General features: G+C 36.6%; 1 protein-coding gene across 1 annotated transcript in view; it reads left to right on the forward strand.

Annotated features, from left to right (window-relative positions):
• LOC133517663 (fibronectin type-III domain-containing protein 3a) overlaps positions 1 to 24,929 on the forward strand; it is a 79,517-nt gene that overhangs the window by 45,363 nt on the left and 9,225 nt on the right. Inside the window, exons 2-3 of the mRNA XM_061851020.1 lie at positions 14,961 to 15,174; positions 19,271 to 19,446. Of these exons, the coding sequence (XP_061707004.1) occupies positions 15,015 to 15,174; positions 19,271 to 19,446 (336 nt within the window). The 5' untranslated portion in view covers positions 14,961 to 15,014. The remainder of the gene's footprint in view (positions 1 to 14,960; positions 15,175 to 19,270; positions 19,447 to 24,929) is intronic.

Consider the following 24,929-nt stretch of genomic DNA (forward strand, 5'->3'; position numbering starts at 1 on the left):
AGGTCGGATAGGGATATGCGGCCGGCAACCCCGTTTCTCGCCGAGATTTGTATAGTGCTTTTCTCCAACTTGCAATAAAATTATATAAAAATAGGATAATGACGATGATGATTGTTTCATGTCCTAATGTGATAGGTTATTTATTCAGTGCGTGGGGTATTAAAGGAGAACAAAAATTTCATTATTTTGGCGCTACGACGCACGCCATTCCGCTTTTTTTCTTTTTTTTTCTGTTTGTGATTTGTATTCTTACTTTGAGGTTATCTAAACGGGAACGAAAATTTGATTATTTTTGCGGTACGACGCACGGTTTAGGAGATAGAGCTCTTTAAAGATTTCTGCATGACTGAAAAAAAGTCTTCATAGGGCTGTATCTCCTAAGTCGTGCGTCGCAGCGCAAAAATAATTTAATTTTCGTTCCCCTTTATAGGAAAACAAGCATAATGCCAGAAATTTGCTTATAGGTTTTTTTATGGTTGAATGCCAAGAAGTCACAATTTGACGTTTAAAAACAAAATAAGTTTGCTTTACAGACCTAGATGTGTAAGATATTTATTTAACCTTAATGCCTTAAGGCATTCTCTACCAGTCAACCATTGGGCCAAACGGAAACTTACAATTGGTGCGGAAAAGAAAATCAGTACAGAGAGATAAAAGTCACTATCTAAACAGTATTGTAGTATTTCCGGATCTAATTTGAAGTACTAAGCCATGTCAACAGTTCATTGCAAGTTTGAGAAAAAACATACATATTACACGTAGACGTGTAATATCTCTAGGGTGTCTAAGGTAGGCCGTGGGCGGGAGCAGCCTCCGCCCAGCGGCGCCCGGGCGGGCGGCGCCCACGCAATGACGCATCTACCTATCAAACCTTCATTCATGAAAAACTGTTTGTAATTAAATATTGTTCTATTTTCAGTCGTAACCTTTAGCACAAAGACCGGATATTTAATAAGTGCTCTTTCCACTGTTCATTTCTTCTTGCTTATGATTGCTTCTTGTCGCTCTTATGTCATACGTAATACTATTAATTCCAGTATCAATGGTGGTCAATATGAGAAAATAAAGCCTCTTTTATGTTCTAAATTATCTAAGGGTACAAGTTTACCACCCCCTACGTCCTAGATCTCTATTTTATATCAGCTTTGCCCGCAAGAATTACTCTCGGCAGTCTCAGCACACTTTTCAGACGAGTCCCTAGTTATTATAATAAGTACCTACTTGATATTGATCCTTTTCACACTTCATTGTCTAGTCTCAAAATGATACTCAAACGTAAATTGTTTTAGTTCAAGTATATAAAATAATTAATTATAATACAATGTATAAAAGTAACTTTCCGGTTGTCCTAATTAGGACCTACCAGATAATAGAAAAAAAATACAACTTATCCGATAATTAATGAAACAGACACGAATGTTAAACCTATTTTACCAATCTTCTACTTACCATCCGTATAAATTTCACACAATCATTATTAATTATTATAATTGTATTTTTCTTATTTCTGCCCTATTATATTGAACGTAAGAGTTTCATGTGATATTTATATACCGATTTAGCTCTGAAGACTGGTAAATAGAATTTAAGTATGGCTCATGAACATGATTTCATTTTCTTTATGCTGTTAGTATATATGTATGTTAAAATTATGTTCTTAATAATGAACCTCCAGGTCTATGATTCTTAAGTATGTTAAGTACACTACATTGTTCTTCAAATCCATTTGTATATGTGACTGTTTCTGTTCTAAATAAAATAATAAAAGTGTGTGATCGTAGTTGGCCGCTTTAACAGCGATTGTAATGAAATATTTACTACGAGTAATCGCGAGGGGAATAAAACAATAACATAGTGGAACAAAGTTGTATCACACAACGAAGTTAATAGTAAGTTGTGACGTTCTATTCTATCAATGGTAGCTATACTACGGAGGCCGGAAACGACGTACTTACACTTGAACTGCGAAGAGTGGGCCTGCCTATTATTCTCAAAACATTTGGTCTCGATTGCGAGCACTCCTTTAAAATAACTTCACCCCAAGATTATCAAGAAGTATGCCCGATCGGAGTTTAGGTTTATGCTGGTCTGTTGTGAGGGAGCATTGTGTGTTGTGAATTGCAGTCCTGGATTGGGGCCAATATCAGTCCAAGCTCATTCATCGTCAAGGAGGCGCCATCGACCGACTAAAATATAAAAAAGTTGAAAGTTGGCCTCTGCTACAATGATGCTACGTACCCAAAGATACAGAAAGCATATATATTTATCACAATATAAACAAGCCTTATTTAGTAACGCAACAATACTGTCTTACAACAAAACCTATGATCGTTCATGATTTCATTATTTGGCATGCACAGTGCAAAATTCAAAATAATGGATTTTAAACCGTTTTAGTTTCATATGTACTTACTACTTATTTTAGCAATGATTTAATTTGTGTTCAGATTATTCATAATCACCCGCTTAGCTACTTCTACAGCTGTTTATCCTAGAAGAGACTTTATGCACGCTTAACGTAACTTATATGTAATAATCGAAGGAAAAAAGAACGGACCCCAAAATATTTTTTACAGTACATATGGGGCTACTTTATAGCACTAGTGCGAGAAGTAGCATATTACGTTACTGTGTCGAACATTTAAAGGGCCATATGTACTGTAAAACGTTGTACGATACATGTGCGAATAGGTAATTCGCAACTCGTGTCGATTTAAAACACTCCCTTCGGTCGTGTTTTAATTTATCGCCACTCGTTTCGAATTTCCTATTTTTCGCACTTGTATCGTAATGTACTAATTTAACACTACATTCCAATGAATTATTAATTTATCTACACATGATACTATGAACTAATGTATTAACTATATCGACACGGTTAAGCTATAAAACTACCCAATCAAAATTGACAAGTACATTTTTAAGAACGACGTGAATTGATAATACAAACGAATATTATAGGTGTTTGTCGTTGGCAACAACCTCTACATTAACTATGTAAATGAGTTCTCGGAACTAACTCGCCTCTCGACGTCGGAGCTCACTTGACTCGACTAATCTTCCTTTTGCCTTAGGTTCCGGCTGGGATTTCCAGTGGCAATCGATGTTGTCTAAAGTCCTCAGCACACGGAGCGTAAGCGTAAGTGTATCGTAAAAACGTTACGAGTACCAGACGCGTAGAGTACTGGGCACCAGGCGTCGCGTAAAGGTGACAGTCCATTTCTGACCGCAGCTGCACTACTGCTCCGACATTACTGCAGCGGCTTGAACGCGTTGGTGTTATTGTCAATTTCCATAGTAAAATCAATGACAATACCGACTGCACGTAATATGGTAATTTTAACGTATTTCCGACCGCAGCTGCACTACTGCTCCGACAGTACTGCAGCGGCCTGAATGCGTCGATGTTATTGTCAAATTCCATAGTAAAATGATGACAAGACCGACTGCACGTAGCATGGCGATTTTTAGTGTTTGGAGCGCAACTGCAGCTGCGTGCCGCACGTCAAATCTTTCACCTGTACAGACAGAAATGTCTTTGGTCACAGATATTAGTAGCTCTAAGCAAAGAGGATATAACCACTACATTCTAAGGAGTTTATTACACCCGCGAATAAACAACCCCGATAGTTTCTGTGTTTCGCGGTAGGCCCTCTGTATCCTGGCGTGGCTCTTATTGTTTTTTTTAATGTTTCCTGATCAATTCATTAAATAAACTGTGCTTTCATTTTTTCGTATTTTTCCGAGGACAGCTATAAGCTCGAAAGGGCAAGAGCGATAGAGAGGCAAATATACGATTTTCAAATTAAGATTTTCATGGTAGGCAATAAGTAGATAGGAGCTATGTATGTATGTATATATAAATTATTTACGTGACTGATAGTGAAAAAACTGGAAAACTAGTTCGCATTTGTACTAATGATGAGTGTTTTTTTCCTGTTTTGTTTTCATTTTTGTACAATTAAGAGTTTTACTACTACTATGTACTACTAAATTACAGGACGCACTTATATGTTAGAAAAAGATCGATGTAGGTATAATAACTGTTATTCATCATACAATCATGTACACACAGCATACAAATGTGACAATATAATATTTCTTTGATGATTCTAAGACTGAACGGGGTGGTCGTATGCAATTTCCTCTCTCTCCTCTTTCTCTCTGACTTATCCATAGATTTCGGAATTAAAGTAGAAAATGTTTCGAATGAAATAGCTTACTCTGTATCTTCTGTATTTGTGTTAGGATACTACGAAACCATAGTAGATCAATTTTTTTATTGGCCACAATGGTCGCGCATTGTGCGGCTTTTGAGGGATTTCCTCCCCCGGGCGCTCCGACTGTAGTTTGAGCTCCCTGCCGAGGTTTTTATGAGGGTCTACAGTATGGGTTCTTCAAAAAAGAAGTGTACAGGCTTTTAAAGGGTCGGCAACGCGCATGCATCACTTCTGGAGTTGGAGGCGTGCTATACCAGGCGGCGCGTATACTTGTTTGCCACCGACCGAAAAAAAGTTTAAGTGATTCTCGCATTTAACAGGATTAATTACTGAATGCTCGCTGACCATACCGTGGCACAGTGAATTTGGCGTGATAAAATGTGAAAGTGTTGTAATATCATATTATATACATCGTGGGTTGGTAAAACCTGGCAGATTAGAAGCACGCATTCATGTTTAGTCAAATTCGGCAAAAACATGTTCTTTTTTTCTATTAGCCGATAAAAAAGAAATTTTCTGCACACAACACGTTATTTCTTTTTACATCTTGGCGAAAAAAAAAACACCACAACGAAGAAGTAAAGTTTTCTTAATTCATCTATAGATCAAAATTGCGAGTGTTCTTTTTAGTACAGTAATGTTTGTCAGAAGGTATGTCTAACTAAACCAAGTCACATAGAGACAGCGCCCCAGCCAAAAGGCGTTTTCTCTAAAAGAAGACCGATTTCAAAAAACTTTGTATGATATTTTGGTCTCTAAATGCGATTAAGAATACAAATTTAAAAATTATCAAGTTTTACCAGCCCACGGTGTATAATATCGTTTAACTCGTTTATGGTGACACTTTCTCACTTTGTCATAGCAAAGCCATTCCTGAGCTAAAAGAAGCAATCAGTAAGTTGTATTACCATGTATTATAAATGGCAAAGTTGTTGTTTAACACATGGTAGCATATGGATACTCAATCAAAAGAAAGATTACAAAATTGAACCACGAGAGAAGTGACAACGGTTTTAAAAGTAAAATTGTATTGACAGTTGCAGGGATTCAAGGAATGAGAGTTAAATAAACTTTGCTACAGAGTGCAACACGAAATTTTTTCATCACTTCAACACGAGGAAAATATGTATTATTCCAATTAATTTATTCAAAATTCTTTCTATCAGCCCCTTGGCTGACGTAAATAGCTTTCTTCATAAAGGATTTCTTGTCTCGCCCGTCAAGTTTTATAAGGTCTAGTCATACACTGTATCTGCCCCGACCACGAGTGCCGTCGCCCATGGACACCTGCAACACAAGAGCCATTATAAGATTTAAATTTGTGCTTCAGTTTGAAATAGGACACTGGACAATATTAAGTGTAAATTGCGCAATTATAGCTCTTACAAAGCAATTTATTCATTTATTTTTCACTGTTAGGTACCTAAAGAAAGTAAAATTGGCTTAATATGAAAACTCGGAAAGATAAATTTGTAATATTTTACTAACACTGAACGTCTACATTGGAGAATTTATTCTTACGTGTCGCATTGCCATCTCCGAAACCCACGAATCTCTTTGCAAACCAGCGTACACCGTATCCATCACGAGCAACATGAGTCCCGCCCTCTTCGGGTTGCTGTGTGCGCGGTGGTCACGCATTTAGTCAAGAGGATGGCGAAGATAATTTCAAAATGTTAACTTACCTTAAGTTAAGAAATATTTGCTCCTCTGCATTAATTTCATTCGAGTAATTTGGTTGTATTTCTTCAATTTGAAGTTAAATTGCTATTTATTTAATCGGCATACAAACGATCACAAATATCACAATTCAATATCTGGTTTTTAATAATATTGCGTAACTGCCTTGGACTGACTGTGATTCTTGTAGAAAGGCAAATCTGTTCTTCATTTTCGTATACAATGTAGCATTATCGTCACTTCTTCTCGTAAAATATACAAATAAGTAAATTAGTAATTTTATTTATACGTCTGACAGTGACATTATTCATAACTCATTGACATTGACAGTCAACTGACGAACGCTGCCGCGACTGCACGCCGCAAGCAGCAGCAGTCGGCCGCTGCAGTAATGTCGCACCAGTAATGTCGCAACGGTAGTGCAGCTGCAGTTGGAAATGGACTGTCACCTTAAGCGTAATAGTTTTATAAGTGAAATCTCATTAGATGAAAATGTTGAGACCATGGCGTCGCTGGCATCAGATGTCTTCGGCGGACGTATCCACGATCTTACTTTCTCGTCAAATGAAGAAGATTTTCTATTGTTTGATTATGTCAGAAGTTTTGTTTTTAACGCGTGTATTACGGCTATGCCTGTCGTAATGACGACAGAAATCTCATTCGCTATGCTACGACGACGCTTCATGTGCGGACTTATTTGCGCCCTCGTTCTACGCGCGTATTACGATACGCCTACGCGTCTTTTACGCTTACGCTCCTTGTGCTGAGGGCCTTACTCGTGACTACGATTAAACATGTTTTGACAGCGATCGAAATAAAAATCGTATTCATCAAAGTCAAATATATATAAATACGAATTCAACTTGTAGCAGCGTCGTTTGGTTAGGTATTACCCATTTACTATGTACGAGTTCATTGTTATAAATTATTATTATAAATTGTATCTATCGTATACATTATCAACCTCAAAGTATTTTTATTGGTCATATAGTTCTTATAATCCTTAGAAATGATGCAAACTGTATTACGAGAAAATTGATAAACAAGGTGCATCTTTATAAATAATAAGAATACATTAAGATTTGTTTTTGATTGCTGTTTTTCCGAATACGAGATATGAAATATGGAAATGTTGCTGTAGTATAAGCCCATAGCCGACACATAATTTAGGTAGACTCAGACCAAGATCAGTTGGCAGCGATTTTGAGGAATTTTGACAGCCCAGACTGTGGAAGTGTTATTTTAAACGTCAAATTTTTATGAAATTATGACGCCTATTTAACACTGGCTTTGATGGGCTATCAAAATCGCTGTCAACTTATCTTGGTCTGACTTTATGCATGTTGAAAATAATTTACTATATTATTGTTTCTATTGAAAAGCGAAGTGACGTGATTTCGCTCACGTGCGTCAGTGGCGAGATTGGTATTTCAATTACCCAACAGCCGATATGAAAATCGTAAAAACATATTCGTTTAATTGACTGGCCCGTGTAATCGATAAACCGGAGATTTTATTCACATCACTTACCTACATCACTAGCCGATCATCCCCGGTGCGGAAAACCAGTAGAATTGATCTTTGACTACACATGTTTATTACATATCTCGAAATTACACGTATATTGGAGTCTTTGGGAATAACAAACTCAAGTCTTTGGACATCGGCATAGTCCTCTCAAAGACTCCGCATTATGAAACAGGATTAGTACCTACAGGGACCAAGCTAACTGTGCAGCGCAATAGTTTGACAACCAATTAAAAAGAATATGGCAATGATTCATAGCTTTCACAAAGACAAGTTGATAATCGGTAAGTGGAATGAGGTATCGTAGTACTTGCATCATATTTAGAAAATATAATATTAGTTTAGACCAAGGTTTTAATTTCACAGACAATTGACCACACCTAATAGGTATTGGCATACTAATTTTATGATCTTTGTATTCCGTATTTTTATGATTTAAATGTAATAGATGCCTGATTTTCATAATCGGTTAAGAAAGAATTCAGAAGTATCAAGACTATTAAATAGTCTTAAACAATTTAATACTTTTTAAACTATTTATTACAAGACGCTATTGACATGAGCGGTCGCGCTGATATGGGAGCACTTGGAGATCAATACAGTCATGGTCAGTGGGTGTTGTCCTACATGATCTACGCTACGACTTCTACGAGTATCTATTAGTGAGTTGGTGATCTCTAGACAACGGGCGTCTTTTGTTCGTCGAGATGGCCCCTCGATGAGCTGTGGGCGTGTAATATGAGATAAAATCGATATATTTTACCAAATGCTCGCGTAGGTGGATTAATGCCCACTGTGCCGTCGATACTCAGAGCGCAGGTGTGTCCGATAAATTGCTAATAGGCGAAATTAAGTTAAGTAATCTACAATGTAGTAAAACAATATTTTGTTAAAAATATGTAGGTACTAGGTACAATCTGCATGGGAATACATTGTTTTATTCGTACGAAATTTTACCATGCAAATAAATACTAAGATAAATGGAGCTTCAAAATGGATATTTAAATATCGGAATTTGGTTCTCCGAAACAGTCCGGTCACGTATTACGATACGATTAAGAATCAGGAAACCTCGACGTTTTAGTTGAGCTTGATATTTACATAACAACATAGAATCCGGCTTTAATAGCAAACTCCACGCCAACTGCGTGTTTATTCAATTGAACATGATCGAGTGCGATGAATAACCGTCTCGAGGGTCCAGGCTGCTATTCGTGACACCTAACGAGAGCGTGTCGCCTCACCTCAGCTATTGTATAAGTCCCACCACGCATTAGTTATTAACAGCCGTGATAGCTATTGAAACTACTTAGTTGAAATAAAAAGAAAAAAAAAATCATCAAAATTTAAAATTTATAGCGCTTTAGAATATACATTTGAATGAGTTTTCCGATGGCTTTTAATTACGGCTGCTATGTGTCGAGTAGTATACAAATAACTACAGAATGAGATATGATTTATTATCTAATATAAAACTATATAATCTTGAAATAGGATTGTTTACGCAGGGTCCCGAGCAGAATTGCAGACGCGTATTTTGGAAAATTTTAGGCATAGGTATGCGTCCGGTTTCAGTAGGTAACAAAGAGATTAATTAAGACTTTAACATATGCACAACAAAAAACATGCATTTGCAAGCTTCTGCAATGGTTATAAAGGCTGGTATTAGGTACATTTGTTTTGTGGAAATTCGACGACTGGTCAGTAATTATTAACTAACACAAACGGGACTTAATCGCATATTAAGTTTTAAATTTACCTCCGACGTTTCGAGGACGCCGTTGTCCCCGTGGTCTCGGAGAAGTCCCGTTTGTGTTAGTTAATAATGTGTAAAAATCGTGAAAGTTTAAATCAGTGGTCAGTAATTGTTGAAAAGACTTGGTCTAGGATACAATTCCCATTGTTTATCTAGCGCATCGCCTCAAATAAACCTTTATAGGTAACCTTTATAAGCTTTATAGGTATGGGGTTACGCAAAATTTTTAGTAATTGCGAGGTCGACCTGTACGTACTTTGTTTTTTTTTTTTTTAAATGTCAGCTTAAAATATTTTAAGGGACCTTATATGTTAGGGACAGCTTTAGGTTTAGATATTATTTTATGAATGACATATCAATCGCCTCATCTGGTCCCACCGAGGAAGTAAAATGTCATTCCGGTTACCCTCCACGCCTTCACACCTGGGCTATAACCGCGAAAAACGAAGTTCAAAAATTGCGGGCATATTTTTCTGCCACTCTAATTACTTACGCCTTCATTGGAGGAAAAAAGAAAGATCCCCACAATTTGCGAATTTCGGTTTTCGCGGTAGCCCCTCTGATACCCAACTAGGGTTGCCATATGATAAAATGGTATATCCTGGCCAAACTCCGGGAAGCAGCCTAGAATTCTTAACATTTCCTATACATTAACTAAGCGATGCCCCTTAACACGCCACGATAAGCTTTAGCTACAGCATAACTTTCTTTTCTCTGCCCAATTCCAAACTTTTAGCTAGGTTCTAGTTGTAATTTCTAAGCCAAGTCCAACCGAAATCCTGACCATGGACCAAAATCCTGACATGTCAAGGAAATCCTGACGTATTGTATACCCAACCGACCCGTTTTGGGTCATACTGTAAGTTTGTATGTACAAACCTTGATCTACCAATAATTGTTACGAATTGGTAACACCTGGTTCAAATTAAATTATACTAGGGATAATTTGTTAATAAAAGAAAATATGTTTACGATTAGGAGGCTCAAATCTCAAACCAAATCAAGACGAGTGCTTCTGATAAAAACTGCAAACTGCTTACATCTATGGAGATATTCTATGCAATTCAGAGAAGATAAATATTTATACAATAGGTACTTCCTATTGCATTCGTTATAGGTATGCAAAGTTTGTTAAACTTGATGGATTTATATATTTTTCTTAATTACTTTAGGTATAAAGATAAAATCTACACGATGATGGGACATTCTGAGTGACCTAACATAAAATCTACCCATTTATTACATTTATCTTTATAGGTACTTATTTTATAATATTTGGAGACTTTAATTTTATTATATAATTTTCTCAACTTTACTGCATGGAATGGGCAAGAAAGTTGTATAATGTAAATAGGCCTTAATCTTTATACGTAATATGTTTGAGATTGAAGTTGAATTTAATACAATTATTTGTCGTCAAATGCAGGCCCTGTTGCCTACAACTAGTGATGGGAAATTGCAGAGAATATTTCCGATTGAGAGAATATTCTCGGTAAAGTTACGGTAACATTACTAAAACTGGCAGTTTATCTGTAAGCGCGTGTTTTTGGTAAAGAAACTAGATTTTTAATTATTTATCATTTCACTTAAACTGTATAAATTGAAGTTAAACGAAGATAAGTCTGCAACGATTTTGATAGCTTACTTAGTGCAAGGGTTATTTATACGTGTCATAATTTCATAAAAGTGTGAAGTTCAAAATAACACTTGCACTGCGTATGCTATCAAAATCGTTGTGAACTTGTCATTGTCTAACTCTACTAACATTAAACTGATTAGATTAGTTTAATGTTTCATGAATTTTTCTTAAGTTTCCATAATACTCTCATAAATTGCAGGGAAATCTCCTTGGTAATTTACGTTTTATTAGGGAAATATAGTCTATAAATAATATTATTGTATGTTGTTTCTCGCAAAACCATGTGGTATTTACTTAAAAATACTTTTTAGTGATTGGCATGTATTAAGTGCTATTGTTAGTTTAGTGCATTAATTAGTTCCCTCGATGACACTGGTTTCTACGAAAATTCATTGTTGAGGTCACATAATATCCCTATAGTTACCTAATGGCCTCATTACTAACTTATACACACACTTCTTTAGATTTTTTTTATGATAGTTAAAATTTATACAAATATAAGAAAGCATATATCTGCGAAGAAATTCAAAGGTGTATGTGAAGTCCCCAATCCGCATTGGGCTAGCGTGGAGACTATAGTCCGAGCCCTCTCGCGCATGAGAGGAGGCCTGTGCCCAGCAGTGGGACGTATATAGGCTGAATTATTATTATTATTATATTAAGAAAGCAAAACCAATAAAGTATAGCTAGAAAAAATATGAAAATCTCTAGAAAACTGTTGATTTACGTTCATAATGTCTTCAGACTTTCGGTTTTATTATCTCCCAAAGTATTTATTTAAACAAAACATGTTTTAAATACCTTTAAAACATTTTTAAAACCCCTTTGAATGCTGGAGCACACATTTATGTACGGTAATTTTTCTATTCAATTTCACGAGAATATTTTCGGCAACATAAAATAATTTACGGAAATTTACTAAACAATAGGGTTTCTAAGTTAGGGACTTAGAAACCCTTTATATATTATATTTTCCATTTGTAATACTGCCAAGAAACTCCTATGACAGCTCCACTCACTAAGAAAAGTGCAATATAATAAAATAATATAATAAAATAATAATAAATAAATAAATAAATAGCCTAATTATTAATTTATAAATAATAATAATAATATAATAAAATGTACCCTATTTTTCAGGTCTGAAGAATATTACGGAAATATTTTCAATAAATTACGTTAACGAAAGTTTCCTATGGAAAATTTCCGATAACCCATCACTACCTGCAACAGATAAAACAGGGCACATAACAAAGTTATCTGTGACTCGCGCCTACCTAAATGAGCTCCAATTCATCGAAGTAAGCATACCGGGTATTTAGTTTGTAGGCATAATAGCGCGGTACCATACATAGACTGCAATTATTACATACATATACGCGTATTCAACTTATTTTACGACATTGTGTAACTGTAATTTATAGGTACTTAATTTAATGAGTGAAACTATTTTCCTACGTAAGTCAATATTTTTCCCCTGACGCATTTCGTGATAATTCTGTTAAGTTTCTACACTACTGTTGCTTCGGGGATTCCCCGATGATAACTAAGGTCTAACACGGGTTATAAACGCACCACTTAGATAAGGATTGTAGCTAACTCGTAACACTTACGGAACTAACGAAACTTTTAAAGTTCTCAAATAAGTCAAGTGTTACAAACACGTTTATAATTAGCGAGTTTTCGTTCTTTAAAACTAACCGGTATCGCACAGCTAGGACTCAGACCCTGACCTTTACAATCTCTGGCTATTAACATTTTTTTGTACGTGCCAGCGCCATTTTCGTAATGCCGCGGCGTTGCCACGTACGCTTTCTTAACGAGTAGAAGAGCAGTGCTCCTTGGAAATTACTGACACGGATTGCGGGCTCATCCACGCAGAACTCGTGAGCCGCCGTGACAGCACCCCATTTAAAAGGCAAATGCGGTCACGATGCTCTGACGCGGATATGTCATGCAGATATCGACGAGGCTTCAAGCTTGTGCAACATCAGGAGAGTTGCTCCAATCGGCTAGAATCAAACCTTTAGGCGAACCAGTATAAATGCGCTCTGATCACGTAAGGATTCTTAAGGACCTTAAGGTCTCAGTTATACAGGTTTCCTCAGTGTTCGAATAATCTTTTGATTAGTACTTTTGATCAGCTAAGGTGCTCTCTCTTCGCGACGGGCGGTCTAATATTTGGCTGCTCTGGCGTATAGACGCTTAATGTTTGAAGGCCAGCCACGAAAGCTAGTAGGTAGGTACGTATATGATATCCTCAATCGATATCGCCCGGCATTAAAAGAGCCGAAGTTACGAAACAATGCTATAATTCTTCAAACTTTACGAAATTCTGTTGACTTTTGTGTGCGTTGGGGTAAAATTTAAAGTAAAGAGAAAGAAACTTTGTTACGGCCCGATTCGAATTATGATTAAGACACGTTTAAGATCTTTAAAAGATCGATAACTAAACGACATGTCAAAATTGACGTTTATTTCGATTCCGCTGTGATCCCAGTAAGATCTATCTACGATATTTCTAACGTCAAAGTGACATTGGTTGCCCGAATCGAGCTGCTTCTGTCAATTATACGACATACAAACGATATCTAAATGAGAACTTATCTAAACCAGAACTTATCGTTATCGTATCTCATTCTTCGAATCGGGCCGTTATAAACTAAACGGGTAATACACACATACTTATTTTGTATGCTAGGTGTATAAGAAAAATTATGCAATTAAGAGGGAAGTATACCACCTGATCGTACATACAAAAACAAATAAGTTTTTGGTACAAGCTTTTATCGCTGACTGTACTTTTTTTCCACAGGCAACTAATACTCATCGAGACAATTCTAAAAACCTCAAACACAATTAGGTTGCGTTGTTTTATCACAGACTTCCTATGGCTACCTCCTGTCTCCATCATCAGATCGGCTTGATGGTACCATAATATTGCATTGTCACCCGACTTACATACGTATGCAAATTTTCAGCTTCATCGGAATATTCGGAATCCGGGAAGTAGGTCAAATTTAACTTGCAAGATTTGTTCCAGACATACTAATACTCGTAACGGGGCAAGTTATAAAAGCTTGTAAAAACGTTTTTCTGCTTCTAAATATTTTCCTTTCTCCATGATTTTTTTATTTTAATATGTTATTGGCACAATGAAAAACTAGGTTTATAGGATTTCCTTTTATAACCTAGAATATATATATACTCGTAATATGCTGAAGCGATCGACAACAAAATCAAAATGATTTGTTATGATTTAGTTAGCCGAAAACGTTTTCTCTCGAAATGGAATTTCATAAAAAAAAAAAATCGTTACTTCGTTAGATTCAAAACGCTATTCCTCCCTCTTAAACCCCCATAATTATACTGGTTTCGTGCTTAAACAACCGAGTCTCCGCATAGAGTAGACACATAATAATACCATAATAATACCAAAATAACAATTCCATAAATAATTCCATAGTACAGATGACTACCAACTAAATAATATTTGATTAAAGTGCGGGTTCAGGCAAATTTGTCTATTGTTTTCAATGCTAGCCGGAACAACGTTCAAAGATCTCTCTTTTTCATCATTCTTAGAGAGTTTTCTCCATTCTCGTAACTGAGTACTTGACCAAGCAATAAGAAATAAGGCGCTAAAGATTTTCTCTGCACGTATACAAATGTATTGTTCTAGGTTCTTGTGGTAGGTAGTAGCCACCCACATTAACATTACATGGTGTGACTTGTTCTTTACGTTATGAGTAATTAGATTAACAAGGCTTTAAGCTGCTACAACGTTTTATGGAGTCGAGTAACACGCGTAAAGGGGCGGTTACACTTGTACAGTCAACCGCTCTATACTAAAAGTATCAATATAAAACTGCTGAAATAAAGACTAAGAATATCTCGCAATATGCGCGATAAATCTTCCATAATACAAATAAATTTTAAGTTACAACTACAAATGGACAAGCCAAATTATTTTATAAAATATTTCAATTTGTGTTTTTTGATCTTGCCGTGTATACATGCGGAAGACGTTGGTTCCTTTCCATCTCCAACCGGGGCACTAATAGACCTTGGTCGTTTGTGCTTTCGTATATGACATCTGTTTCATTATTGATATTAGTATATTTTTTTCTTATTCCAGAGTTAGTAGTGCGCGGTTCCGGATGGTCCGGCGCGCGATGCGCTGCTAGTCACGATGGTGGGCGTGGGCGTCGCGGAGGGCGGCGGCGGGCCCGGTCCCGCGGAGCCCTACTACGGCGAGTACGGCTATCCGGAGCCGTACTACGTGCCCGAGATGTGCCCGCACCCGCAGCATCCGCAGCATGCGCATATGTGCACCGTGCACGCCGACTACGGTTAGTTAGTACAACACTAAGAATCCACATATTTGTATACTCCTAATTATTAACCCTAACACTTAAGATAGTGTTATACCAAGGCCCATAAGTACATCAGTATGTATAAATAAGTACATTACTACTTATAGACCTTATAGTAAAAGTGCTACTGAATCAGAATGATCCCTTTTTTGTGAGGAGTTAACCATAAGAGATGAGTAATTAACTAATAGTAATTAATATTTGTAATACTTACCTAATTCGTGATTTTGTTTTGATTTCGGTAGTGTCGATAAGATTTGTTTCTACGACATTATTATAAATTCTGTCCCGAATAAGAAATGAAGTGGAAAAATCCAATACAAGTAAGTACCTTATGTTGGCATGTATTGTGCTTATATGATGAATAAAATTGCCTGTTTTTTTTTTTCTAATTACATACACATACGGAGCGATAACATTTAATTTTGCAGTGGTTTTGCGACGCAAAGATTATTCACGGCATAGGTATTTTTTTTTAACATGCAATAAGGCATAATATGCATGATGTATAATAATAATAGGCACCTGATGTACGCACACATAGGTATTTTACTAATAGCGCTGTTGTTAGTTTTACGACTTTCGTAACTCAGCCTATGATTAATTCTAATGACATAGGACAATAGTTAGGCATATTAGGTACCGTACATTACTATGTATGTATCTATTAGGTAGTTGCATACTTTTATTGATGTTTAAGTTTGGCACAGCGAGTTTGTGAAATTAGTCTAAATTGATTTACCTAAGTTACCTAACACGTTATAAGTTTAAAAATAGGTTGAAGCTTTTGTACATAGTACATAGTTACATATTCGATATTTAACATTAATATAATAAATAACTTTAGCCTACCTAGTCTCAAAAAAAAATAGGCCTACATTCTTATCTTAACACATCAGCAATAGCGAATTTTATTACAGTTACGATTACAACGCTTTAGCGTTAGCGTGCAAAAAACGGCCGCCATGGATATGAAATAACGGAACCACTTCTCGGATCTGCATTCATCCAATTAACTTTTCGTTTTTTTTTCGACATTGACATGGCGCCCCCGTTCCGGCCGGTGGCGTTGCGCTTTATGAATGAACGTGTTTTGGATGTTCGTAGAAATCCGTCTGCGGCCTCGGATAATGTCTCTTTGTGGGATCATCCACTTTTGTTCGCGCCGCTGCCGCCAGTTCGGAAACGCGCCGCATCGCATAGTTTAGATCAAGTACCAACCAAGCACTGGCGAGTCAAAATGCAAAAGGTTAACCAGTTAACAATAAAGGCAAGTCACACTACGTGTTCATTTGAACCATACGAGTACCTCCAGGAACAGCGTAGTGTTGGTAAATGGTCCCTAAATCTAGTGGTACAATGTTCCTGTGTCAGCGTCAGACAGGCAGCGACTCCTAGCTCCACTCGAGAGAACACGCGCTTATGAATATATTATTACCGATTTCGAGATCAGGCTACGCTGGTTGGCCTAAGAACTCGAATCCCCGTGCTTGCGTATTCATTGAGAATCCACGGCCAGCAATGCAACTCATTCAACCGCAGGCTCTTGAGCAACGCCACAGGAATCCCGCGACAGCCTTGACGTGCTTTGTTTCTCGAGTAAAAGGATCTTTTTTACTTCGCCATGAATTTGAATACAGCCAGCAATATTGTATGCGTTATTTAACGTCCACGCAGCTGTAGTTTTGCGCGCTTCATAAAATTATTAAGGTCACTGCTTCTGCTGGCATTTAAACCAAGCATGAACGCTCATTACTATCGAGTCAGTTTTGTCACTTAGGTACATACATTGTTGAAATGTATTGAAATTGCCCAAACGAAGATAGATAGCTTTCTAATGTTTTATTGTCACTATTAATACTCAGTACGCATGATGCATACGTCATTGAAGCAGTACAAAAATGCAAGATTCTAGTTTAGAATATTCGCGAACACGATTTCGAAGTCGCATATTTATTCAGAGGTAGGTTTTTACATATATTATATTGAATTGATTTCAATTTAATCGGAGATCATTAATCTGCTCGCGTCCACCGTTGACTCCTATAGGCGATTGGAACGCCCCGTCTGAAATCTGAATGAACGATAGAACCCACAAACGCAGCCACCGTGACCGTCCGCGGCCGTAAAGGCCCATGCATTGTAAACATTGTTTGTTTAATTTTGTACCTACCTACTCGCTAATTCACTATTTCTATTATCCAGTGCAAAATTAGAAAGTAACATCGCTATTTTTAAACTCTAACATGTAAATAATAAACGAAACGTGTATGATAACGGCTGGTAAATAACACATGGGCTTGATGGGCTTAAAATAGAGTGGTAGGTTAGTTCTGAAAGCAGCGACCTATATTTAGCATGTAGGTAGGTAAATATTTACATACGAGTACCTATTTGAGTTACGCGCATCTGAATAATAGTACCCATCAAAAACATTTTCATGTAAAATGTTGCCGAGACGAAACCATAAAGTTCACACTGTAAAAAAGTTATCAGATCTCGTGTAGAGCCCAGCTTCTAACTTCACAAACTCTACACCTTAGTCAAAATATGTAGCTTGGCCGTTTCGTTACTACAAGAACGTACCCTAATACTTACTTATCCCACCAAAACCATTTCATGTAAAGTGTTGCCAAGACTAACATGTGCCTATAGTTTTCACACTAAAAAGTCATCAGATCTCTTAATACCAAGACTTTGACTCCGTTGATCCTAACCCTTTAACTCTATAAATCCTAACTTTACAAGCTCCTAACTCTATAAAGCTAATGGTGGTAGATAGAGTTAACTGGCGTTTTTGTATAGGTATTCAAGCTTTATTAATAGTATTAATACCTATTAAATGTAATGAAGTTTCTTCCTTATGGCACCCATAAAAAATTACAATTATAATATACCTATTTACGAAAGAAGCAAGAATGTGAATTTTAAACAAAGTATACCTACCCTTTCCATAGGTTTTACCTAAGATGTAGGTTTTTTCTCATGCAAGATGTGAATGAAAAAAGGCCAGCTACCTACTTATGACATTATTGCGGGTACACAAAATATACATATACTTCTAATATGAAGGTTGGTAGGCAATGTCAAAATAATGAGGGTTATAAATCCATTTTCTGCGTAGCAACAAGTAAAACCCAATGGAAGTGGTCTTACTATGTAACACGTGCTGGATATATTATTACTTAGCACACCTACATTGTAAGCTGTGAATAGGGCAGAAAGGGTGCAGCCTAGGTTAGTGGTTGCTTTATGTAGTCACGGTCGGTATGATAATAGAATAGTAACTAGACCACTTGATAGTGGAGCAACATTGCAAAATGTCAGTAACCCCTACTTCCATAGACAAGAGTAGGTACAGAATAAATATAGCTAATGACAGCCGTCATACGTACTTTCTGAGGTTAGCTATGTATTTTTTTTGTTGTAAAAGGCAAACTACGTTCCTAGTAATATATTTAAACGCAAATAAAGTAGTTTTTTATTCAAGGAAGTGGGAAGCCTTGCATGCCAAAAATCTTTGTACTCACTGTACTTAAAAAGCGCAAATAATCGCTGTCGTAGATATTAAAATAAATGATTATTATTATAAAAGCTCTTAAAGATGAGAATAAATAACGATGACGTATAATACACTGTGTATTTTTGATATAAGCGCAAACTTAAACGAGACGCAGGTTTTAATGCTATTACCAGTGGTAGAAGGTGGGAACACATAAATTTCCAGTAGTTACCACTGGTAACAACTTGGTGGTAACTAGTGGGAAGTGGAAATAACCCGAAGTGGCCTTCTTTTTTTGTACCTACTTTCGGCATGTTATCGTGGCATGCTATCAAATTCGGACGTAGCATCACTTTTATGGGAAAACATTGTGCATCGCGGTATCAAGTCGGTGCGAAATTTTGCAGTGGGCTCTTCTACCAATTGTATAATCGTTGATCAAGATTATCACGTCAGTTGTAAAACGTGTTAATCAACCACTGCTACTCACTCACTCACTCGGTATCTTCTAGTAGGCCTACAAGGGTCGATGTTTATGCATAAATGAACAGCACGTTAATGGTGTTCCAGGTGGGATGCCGGTGGTGACGTCGGCGACGATGATGCCGCCCATGCTACCGCCGGTGCTGGACGAGAACATGCGCCACTACCTGGTCCACCAGCACCAGCACCCACACCAGCACCCGCACCACCAGCCTCACCACCAGCCGCACCACCAGCCACACCATCAGCCGCCGCCGCATTACGTTAGTATACATAATTCCGACTTTACCCATCACGGAACAATAGTGTTTGTCCAGACATCTGGGAGACGTGAGCCAAGCCAAGCCGACGCCAAGACATAGAGGCCCTTTTATATCGTTATTCATTGATAGGTACTCTGTAGTATCATGGTACAATTTCAGTGTTTTATTCCTATTAATTATTTTTGACATTTTGATATGGCAAATATTATTTTATAACAAGCAGAAACGTCTGCGAACGATGCTATTCCAGAGGCCGTGAGTTCAAGTCTCACCCAAGACAGTAATTTTTCCCACTTTTAAATTTATTCTAAGCTTAATGGCAAATATTATATGATAGATTTATATACCATTGTATATAACTACCTCTATAACATTATATTGTATTGTAATAATATTAAATTTCACATTGTATCCGACGATCACTATACGATAAGTAATATTGCTTATGTATCCTTTTGCATTAACTTTGAACATTGTATTGAGAGATAAATAAACTAAAACTAAAACTGTTGCACAATATTGTAACTTATAAAATAAAACAATTAAAATGAGTATTACATTGCAATTAAAATACAGTTAAAAATTCAAATACAATTAAAATACAGTTCAAAATTTAAATACAATTAAAATATATCATTAGTCATGGTTATAATTAATATTTATGTCATTAGGTTATAATCATCTAGATATTCTTTTATGGAGTAATATGCTTTATTTACTAGGGATTTGAAAATTTCTTTTTTGAATATATGGATGTCCTGTAGTTTCCGTATGCTTTCGGGTAAATTTCGTTTGGACTCTGGTACGTCCTTAAACTACGTCCAAAAGAGAGGTATGGGCATTGTGAATGTCATCTCCCTTTGTGTGGTAGAGCACAGCCAGTGGATGTCATTCCAGATCTAGAGCAGAGCCCAACTGGGGAAGTACCTCCACCTTACAGAAAACAGCAGCCAAATAACACTAGACCCTACTCATAGTGTTGTGTTCCTGCCGGTGAGTAAGGTTGCCAGAACTCAACCAGGGGGGGGGGGCGTTTTTAGGGTCGGCAACGCGCATGTAACTCCTCTGGAGTTGCAGGCGTACATAGGCTACGGAGACTGCTTACCATCAGGCGGGCCATATGCTTGTTTGCCACAGACGTAGTATTAAAAATAATATATATATTATAAATTCGGGGTTCCATTCCAAATATACTTTTAGACAGAAGAGCTGTTTTATATAGTTTATTTTTTATGTTGTCAATTTTACGTGCACTTAAATTTTGTATATTGACTTATATTGCTTTTCACATACAATGCTGTTTCATATAATATAAAGCCGTCTACGTTAGTCCGGTGGTTGGTGCAGCATTGGTAGGAAGTTAAATTAATCGTTAAGTAGATTGTGCATTTGGTCATTTACTCTCAAATTAATGCTAAAATTTTAAAATTATGCTATTACTTAATCTGACAATTATTTGTACGTATTTTCGTAATCTGACGGCGACAATTTGAAAATCGGGTTTCGAAATTGTAACTGTGCACAATTACCTAAAGCATTAACTTGGATTATAATGACCAAGTCCACAATCTACATAACGATTTTGCAACCCCCCACCAACCCCCGTTTTTTTTTTTAATATGTAGACGCTTCCCTGACCACTGGGAAAGAAAATATTATATAACCTTTTATTTTTCATACCATCTGATCTTACGATCCCAATAGGTCTCTCGATGTTCAAGTACCTCCAAATTTTGCATCTCCGGCTGTCCGGCTCCCCTTCCACAACCAAAGTGGCTGCCAAAAATGTTATCCAAATACTGTGGGTACGAAAAACGTCATTTACACGGATTATACGCAACAGTAATTAATCTAGAATGACACGATTGGCACGCGAGTTTAATAGGTTACCTAATTTGTATGCCTTTGAGGGTACCCTGCACTCAATGCACCGCGTATGAATCATTCATTACCGAAGCTGTACCGTACAGTGAATGAATTAGGTCCTTTGTAGATTTAACTGTACCTACCCAAGTTTCGGCAGAATGACAGCAACTGAATAAAGGCAGATGTGGGTACATGGAAGGGATTTAAAAAAATGTCTAATACGTTATTCTAATAACTCTCAATTTATAAGAACTTAATCCTTACAAGTAAAAATAGCTAAAACGAACGATTTATTGTTCTGCTAATTGTATTTATTACACTGTTACGCAATGCCCTAATATGTGACAGTAAACTGGATCTAGTTTTGGTATAAAGTAGTTTTAATAGGCGTCATCAAGAGTAATTGCGCTGTGATAAAACCAACAGCTTTAATTATAAATTGTAAACCATGACCGAGCCACTATAGCGCACCTACAGCATTCTAGATTTATGTCGAGATTGTTATCTCGAATAAATATATGGTTATGCGGTTTGCATTGTAAAACGAGTAGTAGACTTCTCATGCAAAAACCATTTAGCAAGTTTCTCGGCAAAGTTGAGCTCTAAAGCTGTCATTTAGCCGCGTCGGTGGCTAAGCTGGCAGCGGATATTCTCGTCGGCTGCCATGTTTAAGTTCACTGGCCCAGCAAGGTCGGGGTAGAATCATTTTTTTTACAATCATTGATAATAGAGATGATCTCGTTATATTATATAGAGGATAATCACAGGACACTGGCTCCGCACATCACAATGCTTAATTAACGTAGGTCGATTTGTGGCATTTTATGATGCAGGCTCCAATTTATGCGTAATTACTCCATCTTTGTCTGCTTTGCCTCTTGCTAAATAATTGTAAAAGTTACCATGGGAATGGGGAGAAATATTAAATGAAATACAGCGCGATCTGCTCTTAAGGTTCAGTAGGTTCAGCCAGGATAGGTTTTTTACAGCTGTCTCGCTCACGCTTACGCTCATTGAGAGTAAGAGAAGACCCTGAACTCACAGGGCCTTAAACTGTTGAACATCTATTCCCAAACCGAAGACCATGAACGATACTTAGGTACCCATTAAGTAGGTAATTTTCTTTTCACGTCAGCAGCTAGAACAAGGGTAATTTGCTGCTTAAAAACAGTGAGCAAAATCGCATTTTGCTCACCGAGTGAGACAAAATAACATTCAAGTGACCTTTGGATTCGAATGTCATTTCAACGTGCGGGGCCTAATACAAGTTCGAAATATTTGGATTCTACTGTCTTTATCCCTTTCACGTCATTAGCAAAAAGAAAGAGACAAAAAAGTGCATACGTAATTCAACGGTATATTGACGGTTTATAATAGACCCCCGAAATAAGTCAGACCGCATCGTTCCAAAACACCCTACGAGTCTTCATTCGTAATAATTAATTAATGAAATAAAAGTTAAAAATTTAATAAAAACACCATATTTTACGTATTTTATTATACAATCAAAACAATGAACTTATACAAATTTACGCAATTGTTACGCAGTAAATAATTCTACTTAACTACTTTTAACGATCTCTACTATAGTTGACAAATAGTAGTATCCGCAATTCGGACCGGATCTTACAGTGTTTTTTTTTTACAAAAAAAGTGATCGATTGAACTGTCAATTGATGTTCGTTTATTCATTATTTTCGTATTATTTTATTGAAATTTCTTTCGTTTTGTTTTATTACGGTAATGAAAGTTAATTGTTAGAATACCTTCAGAAAACATGAGTGAAATAGTGATCCGTCCGTCTGGATTACATTTTTTCAGGTTGTATTTTTTGATGGCTGACTGACGTGAAAAATTTTGTGTACTACACGAGATCAAAGTTATTTACATCTCGTGCGCTTTTAAGTCCCTTACTACGCTCAAGATTCTAAATTAGATTCACGAGCGTAGCGAGTTATTATAGAATCTTTCGCTTGAACGGGACTCAAAACAAGCACTCGAAGAAATATCAAACTTTGCTCTCTTGTTGTACAAATAATTATTTTCACCACACCAACTGGGAAAGACCCTCTTGATTGTTCAAAAACGAATGAGGAAGTTGCATTTTATCGACATATAGGGCAAAGTAATCAGATGCAAATTTTGAGTTGTTTCCTTAAGATAGCTGGTAGAATGGACTTTTAAATGATGATTTTGAATGATATGTTTTTTTATTACGTTCATTTGGATTTATTTTGATTAGATATTTTTGATATTTCATAGTTAGTATTTTCCTCGCGTTGGTGTGGTGAACATTTTTGTGTTTTGTGTTCTCGGGGGCAAAGTTTGTTTAACCCTCGTGTCTTGAAACCCTCGCAACGCTCAAGATTCCACTCGCTATACTCGTGGTTCAATTTTGGAATCTTTCGCTTGCTCGGGTATCAATATTAGCACGAGCGGTTAAACAATAACTTTGCCCCCTTGTAAAACAAATAACTATTACAGTACATATGGTGCTACTTTCCCGCACGCAGGCGGAAATGTGCACTTTCCGTGCATATGTCGAAAAGAGCCATATGTACTGTAAAACGCTGTACGATACATGTGCGAATAGGTGATTCGCAACTCGTGTCGATTTAAAACACTCCCTTCGGTCGTTTTTTTTTTTAATTTTTCTCCACTCATTGCTAATTTCCTATTTCCTGCACTTGTATCGTAAATAACTATTTCATCACACTTGCTAGAAAAACATCTTATTTCATGCAGGTGTACTGAAAGACAATTATTTAACGCAAGTCATGAAATATTTAATTACTGCATAGAAATATTCTTAGTATTCTTACGCGTTGTGCTTCCTATGACTCTTCACCAAGAATATTCGTGTAGTACGTAACGTTTTTGCTTTTCTATAATTAAACGATATACGGAGGTTTTTTATAAATAACGGGAATTTAGATCCCCAGTTGGGATAGTTGCGTCATTTTAAAGTAACTCACGATCAATTACGATAAATTCATGAAATATGTTTTCAACACAGTATTCTAGATTATACAAGGGATTAAAAACAGCAGTTATTAACTTCGCTATGTGCACGACTGTCACGCAACCTAGCGTCCGCAAGTCTAGGGGAAAACGTCAATTCACTACATCTTATAAAACTACTCCAAAACTAAAAACTACTGAACGGATTTTCATACGACTTTCATCTATCAATAGAGTGATTCTTGAGGAAGGCTTAGGTATATAACTTGTTAAGGTTTTGTGTAAATTGATTGAAATATAACAATGTTGTCGGAAAAACTCACGCTGGCTAGGAGTTTTAATCGAAAACGCTGCCTAATCCGTTTGAGGTTTGAGCTATAACAACACAATGTATGGTGGGGTTGTTTCTCATTTATAGATCTACAAAAAAGTCCGCGATGTTAAATGTCTATCTTTTAAGGATAACTTACTATACCCATTTTTAACTCTTAGAAAAAGATCACGTAATATGTGGCATTTGTAAAGCTATTTAAATGGATACATTATTAACAATTATCAAATTAAATACGTTAGTTATATTAAGCATTTTATACAGATTACAATGGTCCCTTACACCATACAATTTAAATGAATATTTCAGGAGCAATCGTAAATCA

This window comes from Cydia pomonella, chromosome 5 (assembly GCF_033807575.1).
Source record: "Cydia pomonella isolate Wapato2018A chromosome 5, ilCydPomo1, whole genome shotgun sequence".
NCBI classification, from domain to species: domain Eukaryota; kingdom Metazoa; phylum Arthropoda; class Insecta; order Lepidoptera; family Tortricidae; genus Cydia; species Cydia pomonella.